Source organism: Epinephelus lanceolatus, chromosome 8, assembly GCF_041903045.1.
Source record: "Epinephelus lanceolatus isolate andai-2023 chromosome 8, ASM4190304v1, whole genome shotgun sequence".
Lineage (NCBI taxonomy): Eukaryota > Metazoa > Chordata > Actinopteri > Perciformes > Serranidae > Epinephelus > Epinephelus lanceolatus.
In genome coordinates this window covers 7,522,095-7,545,125 of record NC_135741.1, presented here as the reverse complement: position 1 = coordinate 7,545,125, position 23,031 = coordinate 7,522,095, and the positions used below count along the sequence as shown (strand labels likewise).

The following is a 23,031-nucleotide window of genomic DNA, read 5'->3' as shown; positions in this document are numbered from 1 at the left end:
TGTTTTATAAATGAGATGCCAAGTCTTGAAAGTCAAACCTGTGTAGGTTTCTGATGATAAGTACTTCCCAAACACATGCATTTCACTGAAACTTTACTACTTTAAACACTTTTGCATTAACAGTGCACGTGCACTACTCGTACATGCCTAAGACTGTTCATACACAAAAGCATATGTTCATAAAGTACTGAGCATACAACTGGATAAATGAGACTTGGATTACACTGTACAAGTTGTGTGAGAGTTTGTGAATGGATGTTTTCATACGGTTTTGCTGTTGTTACACGTGGACCCCAATGACTTCAATTCATCAAGAGTTTTCTCAGTTTTTGGATTCATCATTCACCGTAGATGTATGTGAGAAATACAAAGTTTTAATCCCAATTTAACATTAACATGGGTTGAGTAATTCATATACAAATAATCATTTGGGGGCTGAAGTGTTCCTTTAAAGCACCATCTACTTTTTGCACAGTATTTTGTACTGAAGCTAAAATCCATGACAACTTCAAGCACACGTAGCAATCATGGGTTCATTTTTCCTTGTTCCAAATGTTCAGTTCCTCCCTTATCATTATTCTCCAATTCAACATGCCCCTCCTTCAGGGAAATTACATAGCCAACCACCTAATCCCAGTCGTGGTGAGTGCTATTCCACGCTAGCAGACCAAATTAAACATCTGACTGAGATTGCTGAGAGAGACAGGACGCACAGTCTTGTAACCCATTCTCTATTTTTGAAGCTTCTAAATAATTCATAGATAAAACAAAACACAACAAATACCTTGAGACGTGTGCTACCCAGTAAGTTAATCCCACAAAATGAAATAGAACTTTATCTTGCAGCTCAAATTGAAGCAATACTGTGATATTAAAGTGTGAAAGAGAACACAAACACTGCAACAAATTACAAAATGCCAGGGGGACCAACAACAGTATTACAGAGGACGACCGAATACCATTTCATTTTTCAGTGTGGGACATGCAGTTCAATACTATCGTTATTGTCAATAAATTGTAACATGCAAGCTAGTTGGAGTCATCACCGCCAGTGTCATATATAAAATCATGAGGTAGCTGCATGATCAGCTTGGGTTATTCACTATGTGTCAGAAACATCATGCAAGACCAGGAGAATTCCTGATTATAATAAGGGAAAAAAAAATCACCAGCTCCTAAGTTTAGTTTGAATCAACAATGTGAGGCCCTCCAGGATCCCAATGTGCCAGCTAGTGTTGAGATATCATACCTTCTGCTGTCTGCCGCTCGTTTTGTGTTACCAGTTTCCCTGTGATCAAAAGCATTAACGTAAAAAAAGGGGATATCTGAGTGCAAATATCATCTTTATATGGCCATTACTTATTAATCTTTATGTTCATTCCGGGGCCACTAAGTCATGTCACCTAGATGTCCTCTGAAAGCAAATGGCCCGACACAGTGTATTGAATTACATGTTCCCCTATTTACTGGAAAAGCAGGTCTTGGAGATAACAAGAAAGGTGATATTTACAGTAGCCTGCAGCAGTGTGATGTGCCCTGCCAAATCACAGCTCAGGTGGGCCAAGGAGCTCCTCCGTGTTGGGAAGAGGACGAGACTGTGTCAGAGAGATGCATTTACAAGCATCTCACAAATGAACTTTAAACAGTAATCAACGTAATTGTGCCTTAAAATCAGTGACTGGTGGTAATGATTTAAAGGAACACTTTACCCCCAAAAATGATCATTCGTATATCAATTACTCACCCCATGTTTCGTTGAATTTGAGAGGAAAACTTTGTTTTTTTGACATGACTCCACCGTGAACGAAGAATCCAAAAACAAAAGAAATTTCTTGATGAACTGCTGTAAATGGGGGCCACGTTGAACATCAACAAAAGTATAATGAATAAATGAATGAATGACTTTATTTCGAACCAAAATTTAAAAAAAAAAAATAATAATAATAACAGTATAGGCAGAAGTAAAACTTATATGTCCCTACCCCTTTCTTACATTTCTTCTTTTAGCACATATATTATTTCAACAAATTCCCAGATTTATTTACAACTAATATATAACTATCCTTAGTCTATTTACCACTCAGTTAAATAAATAAATAAATAATATACCCAGTTTATTTACAGTCCAAGTACCACCCAGTGTTACAAAATAAATATACACATCAATTTAGAAAACTTTTAGTATCAATCAATCAAGTAATTTGTCACAAGAAATCATAAAATATGATTAGTATTATCCACATTTATCCAGTCATATGATCAGTTCTTCCCAAACATATATTTTCGCTAAAACGTTACTATTTAAACTACTTGTGCGTCTCACACATGGACGACCTCTGCACCCAAGCAAGCGCATGCGTTTGATCTCTGCTCAACGCTTGCCCAGGCACGCCACCCATATGCGGAAGTGTTTTAAATCAGTGGTTCCGAACTGGTGGGTCGCAGTCCAGAAGTGGGTCGGGCGTCTTTTCTGAATGGACCACAACTGACTCGCAAACGTGTCAAATTTGTAAAAAAACCAAAACACTTGATTTTGAAGTACAGTGAGTTTCCCACACAGAGCATTTATTTTGAAATGCGATTTTCTGGTGCAGAATGACAGATACTTGACATAGACAACAAACTAGCTCAACGACATGGCTAAACGCAAGAATGGCACTAAATATATTAAACTGTGGACCTTGAATTAATGCCTAAGGAGAAATCTGGACCCTGTGGCTGGACCAGTTGGGAACCACTGTTTTAAATAATACGTTTTTAGCAAAAAAGCATGTGTCATCAAGAATGTTCTGTTTTAGGATTCTTCGTTCACCTCGGAGCCATGCAAGAAAAACAAATTCATCGTAACACAGGTTGAGTAACTAATATGCAAATCATCATTTTGTGGGTGAAATATTCCTTTAAGTGCCCTTTACAGAGATCAGTGTGACCTATTGTCTTTTTTGTCCCTTCGGTTTTCTGTTAATCACATTTCTAAACAGGCATTTTCTTTTATTGTTTACTTTAGCCATGATGAAAAACAGTGTTTTATTCTTTTAATTCTCTCAGACAAACCACCGAGCTGCTGTTGAGAGGTTACTTTTCCCAGGAAGGAACCTGCTGAAACAGCAAATAAAGTAAACAAAGCAGTCTCAAAAAATTTGGTGATACCACCACAAACTGAAATGCAGATAAAGTCCTGTGAATGCAAATTAAGTGAAGAGTATATTTCCCCATAATAAAAGGTTATGGGACAAAAGCTTGACCGTTTTTCACCTTAGCGAATGGTCACATTTAGAGGCAACCAGGCCTGGAAATTTAGTAATTTTAGAGGAAAGGCGACTTGGCCTGCAGGGGGGTGGTAATTTTTTGGAGGGCACAAAGGCCACATGCCAGGGCATCAAGGCCATAGAAGAGTGAATAGAGAAATTCATTTTTAAAAGCAATAATGCCCTTTTAATACACAGTGTAACACTTCTACAGAAATGAAAACACTTTTTATTAAAAGATTTATTTCAAAATGTTACTGTACTGTATGTAGTTAACATATTTTGCCATATATTAAATTTATAGATGGGATTGTTCCCTATGGAGAAATAGTCTATAATATTAAATATTAACATAAATAACATTTAATAGCACATAGTTTTTTTCCAGAGCGGATGACAGATGTAGCTAACAAGTGAGCCATCTTACTTTCTTCTCGTCTTCATTGATAGTTGTACATATACCAATCAACCTGTGAGAAACTTCAAAATAAGAGCTATTTCACGTTCGCATTTTTATTCGTCACACCACACGTGTTGATTAAACTCCAATCAGATGCAGGACACTAAAATACTGTATGAGCAATGCTGTTAGAAGAGATAGATCGTCCACTTTCACGTTGCCTAGCACTCTGCTGCTCTGTCTCCTCAGGCCCCGATCACGCAGAGAGCGTTTTGCAGGTTGCTTTAAAATTGTTTCCAGGCAACCACGCCATCACCTCCTTATCCAAACCTTTCTGTGTAATCAGTCTACAGTGAATTTATTAATTTTATCTATTTCACAGTAATTAGTATCTAGTTGCTACGATGTTGAGGCAGAGGGTACTTGCTGTAGCTCTGGTTGAGGGTGAGAGGCTGTCAGTAAATAGTTTGTTGGGCACAGGGAAACAGAGATCTGTGTGGGTACATGAGACCCTAAAAAAGATGGTGGATCATGGGGAGTACCACCAGTTGGTCCAGGAGCTTCTCCTCCATGATGGCTCTTTCCAGGCATATTTTAGGGTGACTCAGAGGCAGTCTGACAACCTGCTGTCTATCATCGGGCTATATAGCTCTGCGTATCCAGCAACTGCTGCCACCAGTTTCTCCTCCATTGTTTACCAACTGTAAACTTGTTGTCGTGACCACCACAGAAGGCCCGCCTCTCAAATCATCCTATTAGACAATAGAGAAAAGATGATGAAAAAAGAGATGACATGGGGTGAGTTTCTGCTTTGAGTTGCAGTTTTTTCAACCAAAGGAGGTCAGAGCGCTCCGGCAAAAACACCAGGCGCCGAGGGCACAAAAACACAAAGTTTCGCAACCCAAAAACCGCGAGCAAAAAGCTTCATTCTCATTAAAAACAATTACAAAAAGGCTCAGCCACTCTGAACACGTGGTGCTCTGCATCACCAGTATATTCCAAGTTTGTACTAGAGTTAGCTCTGGTGCTCTGAGTGACTATTTACGAAAGCACCTGACCGTTGACCAATCTAGTGCATGTGCTAACATTCTGGTGCTGGGGTGGGGAGAGGAAGGAAATAATCAAAACAGGCGAAGAGTGGGACACCAAGGCCACGGTGGCTGACGAGTATACAGTTTTCAGATGGCCATCAAGGCCACAAAGAGGGCCGTGAAATTCCTGCCTTGGAGTTTTGGCCCAAAAGACAAAGGTGAAATGTCAAATCATTTGTTCGGAGTTCATTAGTGTAGCAGTGTAGCATCAACCTGTGTTCAAGTTACAAAGCAACAGAAGAGACATAACTTTAAATTAGTTGATTAATCAATTATTTGAGCAACAGTAAATTAAAAGGAAACTATTCTGATCAAGATTAACTGTTTGGACTTTATTTTTTTTTTTTTAGCAAACTGTTAAAAACTATCTGGTTCCAGCTCCTACTTGGTCCCCTGTGATGATTTGCTGCTTTTCTTTAGTTTATAGATATTAAACTGAATATTTTTAGGTTTTGGACTGTTAGTTGGACAAAAAAGCACTTTGAATGATCACGTTGGGCTTTACAAAATTCTGGTGGGCATTTTTCTTTGTTTCCTGACACTCTGCAGCCCAAGCATTTAATCCATTAATCAACAAATACCGTCCAGATTAATAAATAACAAAAATACTCGCTTGTTGCAGCCAGTTGTTTGAGGAATCTTTGCTGTAGCTCAGCACGTGGAAAGATTTCATCTTGGTTGTGGTTAGATTTTGGTCCTAATGAAAATTGTCTTCACATTTCACCAAGCAGAAATGTACTGCTCTGATTTCATGCATGAAGCACATACGTTACATTTCAAGACAGCTTGTTCATTAAAAAATTCGTCAATGCCTTCATGAGCTGGTTTCACTGTAGTTTCAATCGATTTCCAAAGTAGCAAATTAAAGTTTATCTTTTTTAGTCAGGCGATATTTTCCTGGTTAATACATGATTTTTGATGCAATAACCTCTGTTCCATCAATTAATTACTTGATGGTAATATGTGACTGTGAAACATTTAGAGGCAGAGACGGAGCAGCATACGAACGGGAGCACTTTATGGTTAATAAAGTGTTTTGATCATCATATATAGGACTTGGGAAACAGGTGCAGATGAAACAACTGGAACACATGGTGGAAGCCAGAAGCTCAGCACACCTGTTCCCTCCCTGCTAAACAGCCTCGCAGTGGATCGTCTCTGGAGCACAAAATAACTTCCATCTCACACACACGGCACACACTTCTCCCATTCTAATAGCACAGAGATGGAGAACAGACATTTGTCCCTTTTAGGGCCAATAGCAATGGTGATAAATGAAAGCAGGACTCTTTCTCTATGCTGCTGGAAGATCTTAATGCATTTTCCTCTGGTCTGTGTAGACAGAGCACTCCGCAGGGAGGGAGGGGAGGATAAGTAACTATAGGAGGTGGTAATGGTGTTGGTATCGGCTGGTGTTGTTTGCCCTAGCTGTATTGAAGCGATGGTCCCTGAGGAGCCTGGCACAGGGAGCTGGGTTTGTCAACCTTGTCTGAGGGACTTAATATGAAAACAACACTAATGAGAACCATTTCCATTGCTCTGTTTATTTTCAGAGATGCATTGAGCGGGGCATACGCACGGCTCAGTGATCGCACGTTGCATTGCATTCATTATGGGGCCCTGGATGGGCTACTGATACATTACACACAAACACACTTATAATTGCATTTTTTTTTATTGTTCAGTGCTACTTTTAATGCTGCACTGAAGCAAAATGGGCTCCATCTGACCAAACACAATCATAAGGTTATGCATCTGCCTGGCATCTTTTATCCTTTTAGAAATTCTGACTAAAAGCTAAAAATTAGACATATCTAATGCGGATGCCGTGACTGGAGCAAAAACACTATACTGTAGATTCTATAGTTTGTGAAGAGGTATTCTGTTCATCAATAAATGACAAGCTTCAGCAGACAAGTATCATTTCCTCAAGCAAAATGAATCCTCCTGCGTCCATCTATTCACTCACAGACATGCCATTTTGAAAATCTCTCTAAAGTGACATTACTCCAGAGATTGAAACCACTATTTCATTGAGCAGAAAATTGCTATTGAATTTGGAGCTGAATAATTGGAGGCCATGTTCCAATTCAACCCGTAGAAAAAGGTAGAGTTATGTTTTACTGTCACACTCAAACCAATGACATTCTGAAGCTGAGCGGCACAAATGGTATGGGTATTGTTGGACGGGACATTGCTCTCCTTTGTATATGAGCCATATCAAGCAAGGAGTTGGGAGGCAATTTGGAAAAGGATGCAGTTCGCTTTGATTTGATAGAAGGCCATGAATGGAATAAAAAAACATAAATATCAGCATTTCAAAGAAAAGATACATGCATTGAGCTGTGTAGTTACATTTGCTGTATTTTTCAAAGCGCTGACTGCATATTACATTCCAAAATATTGGCTATACTGAGATTGAGAGGAGGGCTGAATTCTTCTTTCGACTTGTAGTTTTACAGGAAAACGTAGGGACATTTTCTTTGTGCAACCTGTAAGCATAAAGATCTAAACAATAAGTGTGTATTCTACATATAAAATATATTTTCATGCATCTAAATCAAAAGTGAGACTGTTTTCCTCCTGATGTGGCAGTAATGTTATTGGCGTCTTTACATTTACAAAAACAGCCACCATTTAAGAAAAGAATAACTGCCTCAGTAGCTCTTTATCTGTTTGCTGTATTTCTTGTGTTGAGGTTGGTGGCACTGCCTCTCTCTCCCTCCCTCCCTGCCCCTCCCTTCATCCGGTGATCGTTTTGTGAACCCGTTAGCCTGTCATTGGTTTAGAGACTCCAAATGACCCTGTGTTTCTGCAGAAGACTCATTCATCCCCTCCCTCTCCCTCCCCAGGCCACTGGCAATACTGATGACCACCAGAAAGACACACACACACACACGCACGGGCACGCACACACACTTCTTACGGACAGACATTAGTACATGCACATACACACTCGCACGCACACACACACACACACACACACACTGATGGCTGCTGTGGTTTGCTGGTGTAATGTGCTTTGTTGTGTGAAGGTATCAATCAGAGGGGAGCAGATTATTAGAGTGTCTGAAAGAGATCAAACAATGTTGCCGTCTGCACCCACACATGGCTGATTTACAGGCAGGCTGATAAAGTACTGCAGCTCTCTGTCAGGGGCTACATGACGGCTCGCCGCGCTCTTAGGATAAATTATTGCAGAGGCCCGCGGTAATGTCTCTCCACCTAGCAACCAGCCGCCCCAGCCGCTGCCAGGGGAGCCCTGCCTCGTCTGCCATAATGGCACTGTGTCCGGGGTCAGCAGTTACTGTATCGTAGCAGGGTGGGAGGGATATATACACACACGTATACACACACACACACACGCTTGAATGCATGCGCGTGCGTGCTTGCACACCGCTTCTCGTTTGTCTCTACACCTGCCATTGGAAGCAATGCCAAAAGACACTCAGGGATGACTGCAGGAGGACTGAGTGGACACAGGGGAGGAGCTGATGTCCCGCTACAATTTTGCAGTGAAGCAACATTTTGAAAAACTGACGCCAAGGTTCCAAACAAGACGGTGCTGAGAGAGAAGAGGGGGGGTGGGCGCCATTATCAAAAAATAAGGCTTGGCAAAAACATTATAGAAAGCCATTTGTAACACTAAGTCTGATCTCACTTGTGTGATTGGCTGAGAGGCAATTCCACACACACATTATTCCATACTAAGCTGCCTTTAACTGTCTCCGTCCTTATGTTAGTACGCAGGTCTGCACAAAAACAACCGCTTCCTGTTTGATAAGAGCCTAACAGGAACATTTTATACACTAGTGTCTTTATGACAAAATATAGTATCTACTTGATCCACTTTCCAAAACAAGTCTGCACAGTTTGAGCTGTGCTTTAGCAGACAGTGACAAAGATAGATACATAGATAGATAGGCGGAAATCAAAATGAATAAGTCACCACACAGAAGTGGATTTCACTTACAGATGACGCATAACTATTTTATATCCCGCTGAGTTCCTGGCCTTTTATTTACTCAAGATGACATTTTTTTTCCTCTCTGCAAGGTCAGAGCGGAATTCACCCAAGAAATTGGCAGCGAAGACACAGAGCTGCAAAAAAAAGGGAGAGAAGGTAGAAAAACTATAGCGAGATGCTAAAAGATAGATGCTGTCGATTGAGTGTAATGAATATTTTACCGAGGCTTTCTCCATTAGAGCTTTTCAACAGTGTCTTTCTATATATATATAAAAAAAGAGGAAATGTAAGAAATAAAAAACAAAAACAACTAAAAAATAGATTCTTTTTTTCCAGGACTAAGGTGCTCTGCAGTCAGGAGTTCAGAAACTGGCTTTGGCAAGTCATCTGCCATTTCAGTAGTGGCTGGGTGATCACCCTCTCCCTGCCCCCTCCCCTGTGTTATCTCGCTCAAAGCAGTGCCATCCCTCCATTGTAATAATGCCGCTTCCCAGCAGCCCTTGGAATGACCTTTCTTTAATTAACTGCATCTTGATGAGCAGATCTACATAGAATGTGAAGGTTAATTAATGAAGTATCACTGCTTAGTCTTAAAACCATCACCTAGCGGATGACAGCCAGCCCACCACTCTCAATTTTACCCCCCGATCTCATTAGCAATGGTAGGCCAATGGACAGCTCTGCTCTGGCCAGTGGATCTCAAGTAAATTGTATCAAAGACAGGCCCTTGAAATCCTTCATATGGCCACGTAAGACCATATTCTGACTCTACACTTTGAATAATATATGAGAAACGCTCACAAATACACACACACATTCTTGCATCACATAATGTGTTCATGTTTTTCTCTGAGGTATGAATCTAGTCAGCGAGCCCATAAATAATTCAAATGAAGGTAAAATAATATTTCAATTAAGATCCATGTAATCTGTTTCCTGCAAACAAATACATGATGGATGGTGATGGATAATTCTTGTATTATTGCACAGTTTCATCTTGATAAGCTTTCGGTTTCCGTGTGATTTCATTTCAGCGTTGCTTATCGTCGCAATTTGGAAAGAAGATCCACGCTTGCCAATGTTGCTCAACTACTGAAAGTGTCTTCCTGTGGCAGTTTAAGCTGGTAAAAGATGGGACGATGATGATCCGGGGGGTCTACGGTTACAGCACATTTCCCAAATCTGTCTGTGCTCACGCAGCTTTTTTGTCTATCTATAATCTATCACAGGAGAGGATGAGGCGAGCTATCACCTCAGCATGCACAGCACTTAGAGCGCAGACACTAGGTGGACATGTGACACTATCCATCACCATGGAAGCTAGTTTTTGTTGCTGTTGATTGCAAGGTTTCCCTCCTGGGTACCGCGGGCCAGGCGAGCCACCTGGGCTCATTTACCTTCCCACCTGGCCTGGACATTGGAAAATTAAACTGAAAGTATCCAAGATTACTATACTGGGCTGGCGTTTCTGGCGCCCTTCAGGTTGAATGAGAGCCCCAGTCAAAAGGGATGATTTTCAAATTCATTCAGATTTTGCACCCAATTGAATATTGTGCACTTGTGTCATTATCCTGCTATAAATCTGCCAGCTTGTATGCATTGTATGCAGTTTCCCTGACACCTAACAACTTCTCTGAGTGACTGTGTGCTGCTGCAGCATATACAGATGTGCATTAGAGATCTCCATCAGAAATCGCTATTGTCTCTGCGTTCACTGAGAAATATGATTGAGGTTCTCTGAGTAACCTTGCTTCAGCCCTAAAGTCAATGCATTAATGCACGGCTTGACTTCGGGTAGCAACAGAGGCACAAAACAACTTCCACAAGACAGCAGAGTTTGACAAGCGCGTGTTTATCCTTTTTATCCATTATCTGCAGAATAAAGATAAAATATGACAGATATACCACGGCCATCTGGATACAGCTAACCCACAAGCCAAGCTACCAGTCTTTATTTGTGTCTGTTAGCACTACAAAGTTATTGATTGTTACCATTTACCACTACAACCTTTTGACAGCAGACACAACCACGTATGTAAAAGCTGACATGGCTGACTTCATGACAAGCTAACAAAGAGTGATACCCCCCTGCTGTATCTCACTGCTGTCTGTGTATTTATAGAGTAGAATAGAATTTTCTCCTCTCTATCTATACCTTATTTGTATGACAATGATTCCCGAGCCTCATTTATGGATCAAGTCATGAAGAAAGACAGAGTGAAATCCCATTTTGTTTCTCATAAATTGTTAAGATTTTTCCAGGGTAAACTCGATCCCTAATTGGTGTAGCTTTTTGCAACCACTGATACAGTGTCACGCCTTCACTGATGACTGTCAGGTAAACTTTCTATATAGAAGTATTTCTCCGTTGAAGCGTCTATCTGATTTCCCTTTCAGCACCTCGAATGACACCCCACTAAAAGCTGGCACAATACGCTTCCCGCACACAACGCTGTCACCAAAGACAACTTGGGAGAAGCGAGTGTTTTGAGAGTTTGAAACAAAATAGCTGGTGCAGCATTTCCCCATTTCCGTCTGAAATCCTTGACACCAGAGGATTTACAGTGAAGTGAAGTGAGGTGGGTGCTATATGGAACGAGCTGTGGGGGCTGAGCTAGCTAGGGTGTGTGTGTGTGTGTGTGTGTGTGTGTGTGATGGGGTGGTGGGGGGGGTCCACACTACACTCATGCTGACAGGGATCCTCCCTGTAGCGCGTGCTTTTTTTTCCATTAGTTCCTTACTCACTCTCTTGCCCTCCAGACCCGCAGAGTGAGGAAGATTTAAGTGGCCAGTCAAGTGAAATCCCCAAGGTTTGGCAGGTGTGAGGTCTGGCTTCATTATCTACAGACACCTCTGTCCAATTATGAGCCTTTCTCCCTCTGTGACGATGATGATGCCCTGTGTGTGTGTGTGTGTGTGTGTGTGTGTCTGGATCCATGAGTGTGTCTGTAGGTGTGTGTGCAGGGCATGAATACGGCGGGCTCATTGTTATCTGTCTAACTATCAAGATTCCCTCCTCCGTCATGACATCATTGACAACACGCATTCGCACATCACGCGCGCGCACACATGCACACATCTTTTGTTTAGATTTAGCTCTGTAGACCCAAAATATTCCGTGCACGACTTCCTGCTCTGTCCTACTTGGGAGTAGAAAAGGAACACCTGAAACCTACTTGTGCAACGGTCACTTCCCCCACCGCAACCGTAATTAGAGCTGGCTACGAAGGGAAAAAAAAAAAGCAAAGAGACGCGATAAATTACACGCAACCATCCTGTAATCAAAAGTCTCACTGGTTTTGATACATCTCCATGGCTTCTCCATTTTGCTGACCCACTGGTTCCAAAATGTCAGCTACTACAAACTGGAGCACTGCCTTGTAAGCTGCTTCAAACAAGCACAGGGTCTCTTTCTCTAGCCTGATTTTGGACACCCCCTGCTGACACTACAGCAAAATACACGGCACCTACACTACCTTCTCTTGAAAGGCGGACTTCACTAAGGATACAGGCATGGAAATGCGCTTTTAATAAGGAGACATGAAGCTAATTTTCCTTCCTCTAGGTAACATTCACATTTTATACACCTGCCGCTGTGACTGCATTATTTGCCAGTATCACCAAAAACTTAATTTTTAGCAATATCAAAGATTTTATACTACATTAAAAATCTTCATTTCTACCTCAGCATGTTTCTGAGCGTTGAATATTCTCCTCCTAAGGCTACGGCCTGCTATTGTCTATGAAGCCACATGTACCCTCCAGTCTCTGGTTAGCCTGCACTCATCTGCAGCCATATCATCTGCATCAGTTGGCAGATACAAAGAGCATAGCGCTGTTTTGCGTGTGAGCATGTGCGCCTTTTGTGTGTAGCACTGCTGCACTTGCTCGTGTTTGTGTGTGCTCTTGTGTACACTGTCTTCTTTCTTTCTTTCTTTCTTTCTTTCTTTTTTTTTATATGATAAAGTGGGAGTGTTGGAGGCATGTGATGGTTCCCAGACTTTGGCTCTGTTTTATCTGATGCTGAGATGGCAGCTGTTGACCAAAGGAATTCATACATGTGTGTATAATTTGTCTTATGGCTCAAAACAAACACGGGACTCGGGACATCTTTTACCCATTCGATTTGACGTGACACAAACAGAAGGTCGCTACGTGTGTTTGGTTCCTGAGTTGATTAGAATTTCAGTGCTGTCTATAAATAGAACCAAATCTAGGCACATTACACAGTGTTGTCTCAGACCTGTATATGTATGTATAACACACTATCAACATATTTGAACCGATGTGTTCTGAGGCATGTTGTAGCATAGCTTTGAACTCACCATTTTATTTGCCTCCTCTTAATGATAATAATCTTAGGGCTGGCAGCGGCGAATGAGCCTCCCCTGAATCGCAAAGGAAAAAAAATGACATGAATTAATAATGAGCAAAATTACTCAAACTCTGCACACCACGACCTGCCGCAGCACGGTGAGCAGCGGGCCCTAAGGTGACAAAGCTAGATAAATATTTTATGTCTAAATATGATTTTGAGGTCCTGAGCCTGCTGTCTGACAATCCTGCCCAGGTTATTGCAGCACATGGATAAACCATTAAGCTAAAAAGAGACTTGGAATCCGTCTGCAGCTCTTGTCTGGACAGAAGCAAGACTCAGAGATCAGGTTTAATGTGTAGCAGCCAGCTTCTGAGCCTCGTGTCTTGCCAGTGAGGAGAGTAGACGGTGTTCTTTGGGTGCCCTCAGGTGGAAGCCTGGTATAATTGCTGTTGACAACCTACAAGTCATTGTGCAATTAAAGCATCTGCCGCTCCTGTGTGGCAGCGGGCTGTGATGCCTTGTGACAGCTCGTAGCCATTAAGCAACTGTAAGCAGCTGGCGTGCCTCGGTGGGGGAAAATAATGTGACAGAGGCACTCCCCCCTATTGTTGCCCTTGTCTCATTGGGGAAAAGAGGGACATTACATCACTCACTGAATTCTCGGGCGTCTCAATGAATGGGAAAGGGGCACGTCTACAAATTAGACTTGGCACAGCAGGATGTCCAAATGATACTTTGTTTCTGAGTACAACAAATGAAAAAGAGCGCATTGTTTTAAAAGCACAGAGTTCCCCCACAACTCCAGAGAAAAAACAGTCACCAGCATCAGTGTGCTTCAGCAGTTGAGAATGGTAATGCTGTAAACAGGAGCCTAAACAATCAGTCAATCATCAGGGAATTAATTGGCAGCAATTATGATAATTAATTAATCATTTAAAGGTCCAGTGTGCAGGATTTAGGACGATATAATGGCAGAAACTGAATATAATAAGCATGGTTTCTTTGGTGTATAATCACCTGAAAATAAGAATTGTTAAGGTTTTGTTATCTTAGGGTGCTTTCACACCTGCCCTGTTTGGTTCAGTTCAATGAAACTCAAGTTCCTCTGCCCCCTAAGTGCAGTCCATTTGGGCAGGTGTGACAACAATCACACTCAGGTGCGCACCAAACAACCAGACCGAGACCTTCTTGAAGAGGTGGTCTTGATCCGGTTACAAATGAACTCTGGTGCAGTTGGTTTGTGGTGAGAAGGTGTTCCGACCTGGATGTGAACCAACTGCAGTCACATGACACATTGTTTGGGTTAAACATGAGCACGTTACAGTCCTGGAGGATTATTAATGTGCACCTCCTCCTGTACTGCCTTAATATGCACATTCAGCACATCCAGTGCATCAAAACATTGTTTTCTAGTTGGAGCCGCGCCTCGTTTTCAAACTGTATGGTTTGACTAAAATGAACAATGACAGCAATATAGTCCACGATGAGCAGCGCTAAAATCAACCTGCGTAGTTGTCCCTCCATTGTGACATTAGAAAGTGTCACATTTATCTTGCAAGTGTACTCTTCTTCAACGTTTGCTTTACTTCCTGGATTTTTCCCACATGGAAATTCTGACCAATCAAGAGCAGCTTTCTCACCCAAGGCATTTGATCTGGTCCGCTTGTAAATGCTGCCGTGAGAACACAAACCAACTCTAGGCAATTACACAACTTTGGAACAAAATAAGTCCCTGATTCAAAACCAAAGGAGATGACTCTAGGTCTGAAAGCACCCTTAGAATGAGCTGTTTGTAGCCATGTCAGAAACGGGTCCTCGTCATAGATGTATTGAGAGACCTGAATACAACACTGGCGGTTGGCTCCTGTTCATCCTATGAAAGTTGCTCAGTGGCACATGAAGCCAAAAAAGCTCTATTTCTATGGTCTGAAATTACCCAGATGATCAGCACTGCTTCTGCATCACTGGGCCCACAGAGCAGGCCCACTAGGGATTTGAGGCCATCGAGGACAGCCAAGCAGCCAACTACCACCAGTTGAGTAGCTAACTTCCTGTTTAGCACTCCGCTAACTTGAATGAGGATTAAAAAATGTAATCCTGTGGCTCTTTTAAACTTTGTGAGTGTTATCGGTTGGAATGGATTAAATCTTGATATTGAAATAGAGTCTATAAAGTCCTTTTGGGTCCAGTGGCATCAGGTGACAGACCCTGGGAATCGCAGTACCACTATTTGGCCACTAGAAAAATTGGCTTCAAAGCCTGGCGAACTTCCTGGGGGCCCAGTCCACCGTGTTGCACCGCCATGTTTCTACAGTAGCCAAGAACAGACAAAGCAAACACTGGCTATAGATAGGGCCATTTGGCTTTTTGCATTGGGCACCGGAGTTAGTTTTTCCTTCATGATGAGCAGCATTGGTAAAATACAATTTTTTTTTAATGTGAAACAGCTGTATTCAGTGATTTTATCAGTTTCACTCACCTGGTGTGTTTGTTTTGGGGAAGAGGAGACATCTACAGATAGTTCAGCTCCTGCTTAAAACCTCCGGAACATCTGGATCTGAAATCATCAGAGAAAAAAGGTGAGCACACATTACCAGGTGCTAGGCTAGCAGCCCATCTCTAACATGCCAAACAGCATCAGAGAAACACTGATTTGTAACGTGGAACTGCTTTTTCAGTGTTCTTACTGGTTTAAATCAGATGGTCTGTTTGTTTACCAGAGGAGGAGACTTCTGCAGATAATTCGGCTCCTGGTAAAAACTTCCTGAACAATTAACACTGAAGGAATTCTAACTGGGAGAAGTTTCAGATGTTTGCAATTTGCAGTCCTCACCACTAGATGCCACTAAATCTTACACACAGTTTCTTTAGGTAATTTTTCAAGCAAAAATGCAATAAATGTAGTAGTTGTAGATATTCCAACATGGAGATTATTTTCATTTCATCCGAAAATAATTTTCATCCTGATCAATAATGAAAATAACCATCCTACTGGAAACATTTGTAGTGATACACATTACTGTCATAAATGAGGCCTTATAATGACTCAACCGCTCACTCATAAGACTCATAAACTGTGAGCGTGAAAATTGAAAAACCAGATTTACAATTCTTTTGATAGTAAAACTGAAGCCTAGATCAAAGCAGAGAGCATACTGGCCTGTTCTCCATCGCTGGGGGAGGGTTGGTGACATAAGTCTTTCTTTAATTATCCCATCTCTGAGTCATTTGTCTGTCACATGTGAATGCGGTCTTTGATGTACATTTAACTCTACTGGGTTCGTGGGGGGATTTATGTGCATATGATTTGCACACTCTTCGGTCAGATCAAATTATTTATTTAATTATCTCCTTCTCATGTCTTTTTTCTTTTCTTTCCCCTCCTTCTGGACCGAGTCATCAATTTTCAAAAAGGCCCTGAGAAAACAGTTGCTTCCGTCTGACATGACATAAACTGTTACCATACATTTCTGTGAATCTGTGGGGACAAACCTGACAGAATCAAACTCAAAGACAGCAGTAATCAACCAGTCAGATTCGTTTGGGCAGCCCATGAAAAGCCCTGCATTGTGTGTGTGTGTGTGTGTGTGTGTGTGTGTGTGTGTGTGTGTGTGTGTGTGTGTGTTTCTGCAGGATTTGCTGTTTCAGCAGGGAAGGAATCAGTCCTGTGCCTTTGCCATGCAAGAAAGTCAGCGTAAGGAAATTCCTGAGCTTCACAGTGGCAATCAGGCAGTTAAGGACCTGCCACTGAAAATGGAGCTGTGTGTCAGTCACTTTCATGGCTTATTCACACCAGCACGACTGCTGTGGCATAAAAAAGAGGTATTCTCATTCACTCACCCCAACAACCCAGTAAATTGCCCTTACTTGAAAGATAGTGGAGTATGTATATTTAAGTGCCCTACAGCGAGCGCTACATCTGAAAGCTTACCTCCTCACACCAGGAATACTCCTTGACTCGGTGCAGGTGCCACAGCGAGGGCTGCGGCTATGTGCTGGAGTGTTGCAACTACTCTCTGAACAACACAGCTAGCAAACAGTGGACTTTTAGGCCAACGTTGGTGAGTATCACATATTATTTACATGGACAAACAAATGAAGAGTTTTGGTATGAATGTTAAGCCATTGTGGGCCTTTTTATGAGACTTCCACGACGACAGGTGGCGGTAACGTGTAATTAACGGTCTCGCTAGGCTTTTTCGACACGAAGAAAACACGGTGATAACTACATAAAAACTTCTCCGTTGTCTTTCACTCCTTGGTAAATGTTTTCTTGCATATTAAAGTCTCATATAAGTTAGCGTTTTGTACTTTTAAAAAGAGTTAAATAGCATTTTAAGGAGGAATAATGGCGCGGTGGTTGAATCGTACTCCTTACAACTATGGCAATGGTGCGTTCAAGTGCTCGTAAATACCCACGGTCATAACTCCCCTTAAAAGAAAGAGGTTTATTCAAGTATGTTTTTAATGTACTTCTTTTAAACTAAAAGAGAGTATACTTTCAGTTTACTTTTTCTGTACTTATAAGAGATAATCTTACCAAGAGTATAGCTGTGAATATTTGGCTTATACTAACAAGTGTAAGAAACAGTACATTTGGCTTATACTTGTACTTAATCTTGTGATCAAAATATACTAAAGAGAAGTAAAATTAAGTTTTCTTGCCTTATATAGACAGTTGTATCCTAGGTAGTGAGGTGATTAATTCAATGTTGAAATTTCATCAGAATAAATGTGAAAACGTTAAAATGATCCAGTGACATTTTCTAAAGAGTTCTTTTTATCGGTTAAACTTCATGCTTTCCATCAGCAAGACCTTCTCTATTGGAAATTGATACATAAAAACAACTTAACACCATATTATCCATTTAATATTTATGATGACTATGTTAAACAGATGTGTGGTGCATGCAATTTGTTGGCTGATGGCAGTCTGTACATGTACAGTAGGTACTGAGTATAAGGGATTGTGAATAGCAACAGCTCCAAATTTCCATTTGGGACAATAAAGTCTATTTTATCTTATCTTATTCTACCACATAACACACCACTTTGGTACAGCAGATAGATATTGCTCAGTAGGAAATCTGTGTACATAGAGAAATGTAGCTCCAAAGGGATTTGGGTTGTTGCTCATTTTATGGATGAGAATAGAAATGCATTTTTGAGGAAAACTCCAGTGTTAAGAACTATAACAGACTGATGAGATAAATGGTAAAGAAGAAATTATGGTACTCAAAGGTTTCTCCTGGGCTGAGACAGCTTTGCATCGAAGGAACTGACTTTTGGGACAAACAGAGTTACTAGAAACTTTTTGTTAAAGGCATGTTTCCTCAACCCAGTAAAATTATATTCTCAGTACTTCTGATGTTGAAGAGGTTATGTAGATAAGAAAAAGATATATCTATTTCCACTTCCTACTAAGGTAAAAGAATGAACTTCAAAATTTTAAATGAGATTTATGGAAAGAATTAATTCTTAAGATTGAGATTTAATTTGATGTGAATACATGTGTTTTTCTGTTGTGAATCAGTGTAGTCTCTCTGGAGTGATGTGCAATGTTGGCTACAGTCCAGAAAGATTAAGATATCACCTTTGACAGTGACAAGTTTGTCATTTCAAAACATTTTGATAAAGATTTCATACTAATAAATATATATTACTCATTTTTAACAATCCCAATGTCTTGGCTGACAAAAAGTACACAAATAACTTGATTATTGTATTTTTGCAAAAAAAAAAAAAAAAAACCACCAAATAAAATAAAATACATAAAATGATTTGTCTTAAAGGAATAACTTCTTTTTTTTATTTGTTTTTATTTTATTTTATTTTGGGTTTTTTTAGACATTTTATTTTAATCAATCAATTTTTTTGTTTTTTTTCTTTTCCCTACATTTTATTTCTTTGTTGTACAATTAAATTTATTTTTACATTATTTTATATCATGTAATATATTTTCTACAACTCTTGCAAAAATAAATAAATAGATAAATGAGTGAATGGATAAATTATTGTTGTTATTATTATTATTATTATTATTATTATTATTATTATACTTTGTTTTATTTTTAGTTTTAACTTGTTTATTGGACAAACATAAGTACATAAACATTATGTACATACAGATCTGTCCATGCCAGGGATATACAGATAAAAACTAAATTAAAGAAAAGAAAAATATAAAGTAAATAATTAATTTTCCCAATAATTAAATGTACAAAAAAAAGAAAAATTCAAAACACACAAAATGTCTTATCCTGTAATTGAATTGTTTGCCCAGTTTTGTAAGTTTTCTTATATCAAGTTAAATATTTTGGTATATATATATATATATATATATATATATATATATATATATATATATATATATATATATATATATATATATATATATACAATAATAAAACAAATTGCAGATTGTTTCTTCTTGTCATTTACAGAAGTAAGAATCTTCCATATCAAGCCTAATTTTTTCCCTAGAGATATCCGATGCAAATGTTTAAAGAAGACCTCTCTAACGTTATTATAACGACAGATATTGTCCCCAACTTGCCAAATTTTCACACTGAGGGGGAAGTCTATTTTTTCCCACAGCCCTAAAAGCATCATGTGACGTCACCTAGACAAAACGCGTGCTTATACCGCTGCCGTAAACCCCGTAGCGTGTCGTAAAAACCGATTTGTATCAGTTTTGTCAGAGAAGTAAACTGTTAAAGCCATTTATAATCAAACAACGGTTGATTTCTCACATTTAACATGATAATAGTTAAAGTAACTGCGTCTGTACTCGAGCCGGCGACACTTTAACAACATGGTGGACGTCGTTTAGGTTTCTGAGGAGGCAGAAGATGAGTTGATAGCCAGCAAAACAAGCTCGAAAATGGCAACATACAACGCCGAAGGTAAAGGGAAACCGCTGCTCACTAACGCCTCAGACGTGGTTTTGTGACGTTACATTGAAGTCATGTTGTTGCCAGTTTCTTCTTCCTGTTGACATTACATGTTCCTGCTTTGTGTTTTCTGCCTTCTGGTGTCGGTGCAGGACACTCTGTGGTGGTGGAGGTGAGCCCAGACATCCACATCTGTGGCTTCTGCAAGCAGCAGTATAATAATTTCGAGGTCTTTCTGGCCCATAAGCAAAATGGATGCTCCCTGCCCACCTCTGACACATCAGCCACTACTGCAACAGCCGCCCTCACTGGTAAAACACTCAACTTCTGGTTTTATTGTTAATAATTTACATGCAGACTTGATCTACAGTCTGCTTCTCTCATGCACTCATGTCCCTGTTCTGCTCAGATTCCAGCGCCGAGTTTGTTTTCGAGGAAACCTACCAGACCTGTGTTATGAGAGGTGTCAAAAAGATCCTGACCAAAGCACAGAAAACACCTTCCAAAAAATTAAAACCTTCCCTGACTTCAAAGAGACACAGCTGCTGTTTCTCAGGTTGGTGCCTCTCGCCGTTTACGACTGTAACACATTCCTGCTTTTCGGCTGCCAAGCAGAGAAAACAGCACTTCTGCCAAGTCCCATGTCATTAGCTGTTATTTATTTAGGACACTGTTAGATTAACTTTCCATATGCACCCAGGCTGCACACCTTATAAAACCACGTCTTCTGTCGATCCACAGGTTGCACTTTTAAGACGCAGTATGGCCAAAAAGACATGGAGCGGCATCTCAAGACCCACACTGGTACATCAAAGCCTTGCACGTGTGATTGTCCTGTTGCTGAAACACCACAGAATCAGATATTGACACACATTGTGTTTTCCATTTGTCACCCAGGTGAGAAGCCGTTTGAATGCGAGCTGTGCCACAAGCGCTTCAGCCGGCGGGACAAGCTCAACATGCACAGCCGCTCACACACAGGCGAGAAGCCGCACAAGTGTAAACACTGTCCCTACGCAGCAGCAGACAGCAGCAGTCTGAAGAAGCACCTGCGTATCCACTATGACGAACGGCCTTTTAAGTGCCAGATCTGTCCGTATGCCAGCCGCAACTCCAGCCAGCTCACAGTCCACCTCCGCTCGCACACTGGTAGGTGGTAAAAAACCAACTGTGAGATGATGCTGTTTTGTGGACTGCTTTCAGAATCATTGAGTGTTTTTGTCTTGTCTTTTATTTCACTCCAAGGGGACGCACCTTTCCAGTGCCAACAGTGTGATGCAAAGTTCAAAATCAACTCAGACCTGAAGAGGCACATCCGGATCCACTCCGGTGAAAAGCCTTACAAGTGTGACTTTTGTGAGTACCGCTGCGCCATGAAAGGCAACCTGAAATCTCACATTCAGATCAAACATGGCACCGAGAACTCTTTCCACTGTGCGCACTGCGATTTCCAGTGTGCCAGCAAGAATGCTCTGCGGCAGCACTCGCGAGAACACCAACCCACTCAGCCCATCCAGTGCTCCAAGTGCACTTACTCCTGCGCCAGCAAGGGGGCGCTCAAAGTCCACGAGAGGATCCACTCGGAGGAGCGCCCCTTTAAATGTGACTTCTGCAACTTCGCCTCCAAACAGCGCAGCAACCTCGTCATCCACAAAAAGAAGTGCCACTCGGATAAGCCTGAGAAAGGTGGCGGTGGGAAAGGTGTCAGGGGTGGCAGAGGTGGACGGAAAGGTGGAGGAGGCGATTCTCCGAAACCTGTCGGCTCAAGGTATCGAGCCAAACTAGAAGCAGCTCGAGCTTTTAGCTGTGACTCCTGCGACGCATCGTTTGTGAGGGAGGACTCCCTGCGGAGCCACAAGAAGCAGCACAGAGACACTCAGAATGTGTTGCAGCTTCAGCTCTCCACCCCGGCCGATTCAGTCAACTTGGTCACGTCACAGGGCAACACCCAGCTCGAAGTTCCCATCCCACATGACGCAATGGCTCCTTACAACAGTGCACAGCTCAAAATCATCGTGTCTCACCCTCTGGGTCAGGAGAACCCTTTAATTCCATCAGGTGTGGACAGTCAGCATAAGACCAACATGGTCCTGCTCAGCCCAGAAAACCAGGACATGGTTGTCAACTCAATGATCCAACAGGTCAACCTGCTGGCGCCCATGCAGCCCCTTGGGTCGTCCCAAACTGCAGACACAACCCTCGAACCCCAGACGGTGCTGCTGACGCAGCTCAGCCCCGACAACACCAACCACCCGCTCCACCAGGCCCTGCTGCACACGGCCATAACCGCTCAGGACTCCAGCAGCGGCTCGCAGACTTTCATCACAACCTGCTCTGAGCTGGAGGGCCTCAACGCCTTGATCCAGGAGGGTGGCACAGAGGTGACGGTGGTGACGGAGGGCAACACCACCATGATGACCACAGCAACTCCACCTGACATGGTGTGTGCTCCATCAGAGGACATGTCCAAGCCAGCAGGGACAGTTGCGGTCGGGGAGAGTGCCTTACCCTGTGAGGAGAGTGCGTTGCTGGTGCCAAACATCAGCCTGGGCAGCCAGAACGTGGTCATCCACGGCGTTCCACTCATAGTGTCCACTCAGCCACAGCAGCTCTCTCCTCACACACTCTACTCAGATACACACACACTGGAAGGCATCCCACAGTGAGCGCAGGGTTCAGACTGAAATCAGAAAGACTGTAACATAAGCTATTTCTTTGTCAGTAAGAACTCTTCTGTAGGTTACGTACGTGCAGGCCATTAACAGTAACTGCTTTTGTTTCTAGCGATTTAATCATTAACCACTGAAATAACAAAACTGTTGACTCGGAGACATACTTGTTTTCAGATTTTAGAATAATGAATCATTGTTGTAGCGCCGTAGTTGAATCCAGAATGTCGTCATGTTTAACACTGACTAACTTTATGAATATTAAGGTTAATAATTTGGATGTAATTTCACTCACTCTACTTTCAGGGGTCACTTTTAAAGGCGTCAGCGTCAAAATGAGCTGAGAAAAGAGTGATGAATCAATGAAGTCATTGTTTAATTAATTACGGTTTATTTTCAGGCAGCATCTTAGAAAAAAAGTGAATAAAAGTGTGAAAGAAACTGA

General features: G+C 41.5%; 1 protein-coding gene and 1 long non-coding RNA gene across 2 annotated transcripts; one reads left to right on the top strand and one right to left on the bottom strand.

Moving 5' to 3' along the window:
• Window positions 1–3,524: 3,524 nt before the first annotated feature.
• On the bottom strand, window positions 3,525–17,092 carry LOC117257817 (uncharacterized). Its single transcript, XR_013491923.1, has 4 exons — window positions 16,956–17,092; window positions 15,504–15,581; window positions 13,032–13,094; window positions 3,525–4,400 (listed from the first exon to the last, which is right to left on the bottom strand). It is a non-coding gene; the product is annotated as an uncharacterized LOC117257817 (long non-coding RNA).
• Window positions 17,093–19,690: 2,598 nt separating this feature from the next.
• On the top strand, window positions 19,691–23,031 carry zfp64 (zinc finger protein 64 homolog (mouse)). The gene is made up of 6 exons (XM_033628146.2): window positions 19,691–19,929; window positions 20,070–20,228; window positions 20,327–20,473; window positions 20,659–20,721; window positions 20,815–21,066; window positions 21,163–23,031. Exons 1-6 carry the CDS (start codon window positions 19,908–19,910, stop codon window positions 22,581–22,583), a joined length of 2,064 nt encoding a protein of 687 aa, XP_033484037.1. The 5' UTR covers window positions 19,691–19,907; the 3' UTR covers window positions 22,584–23,031.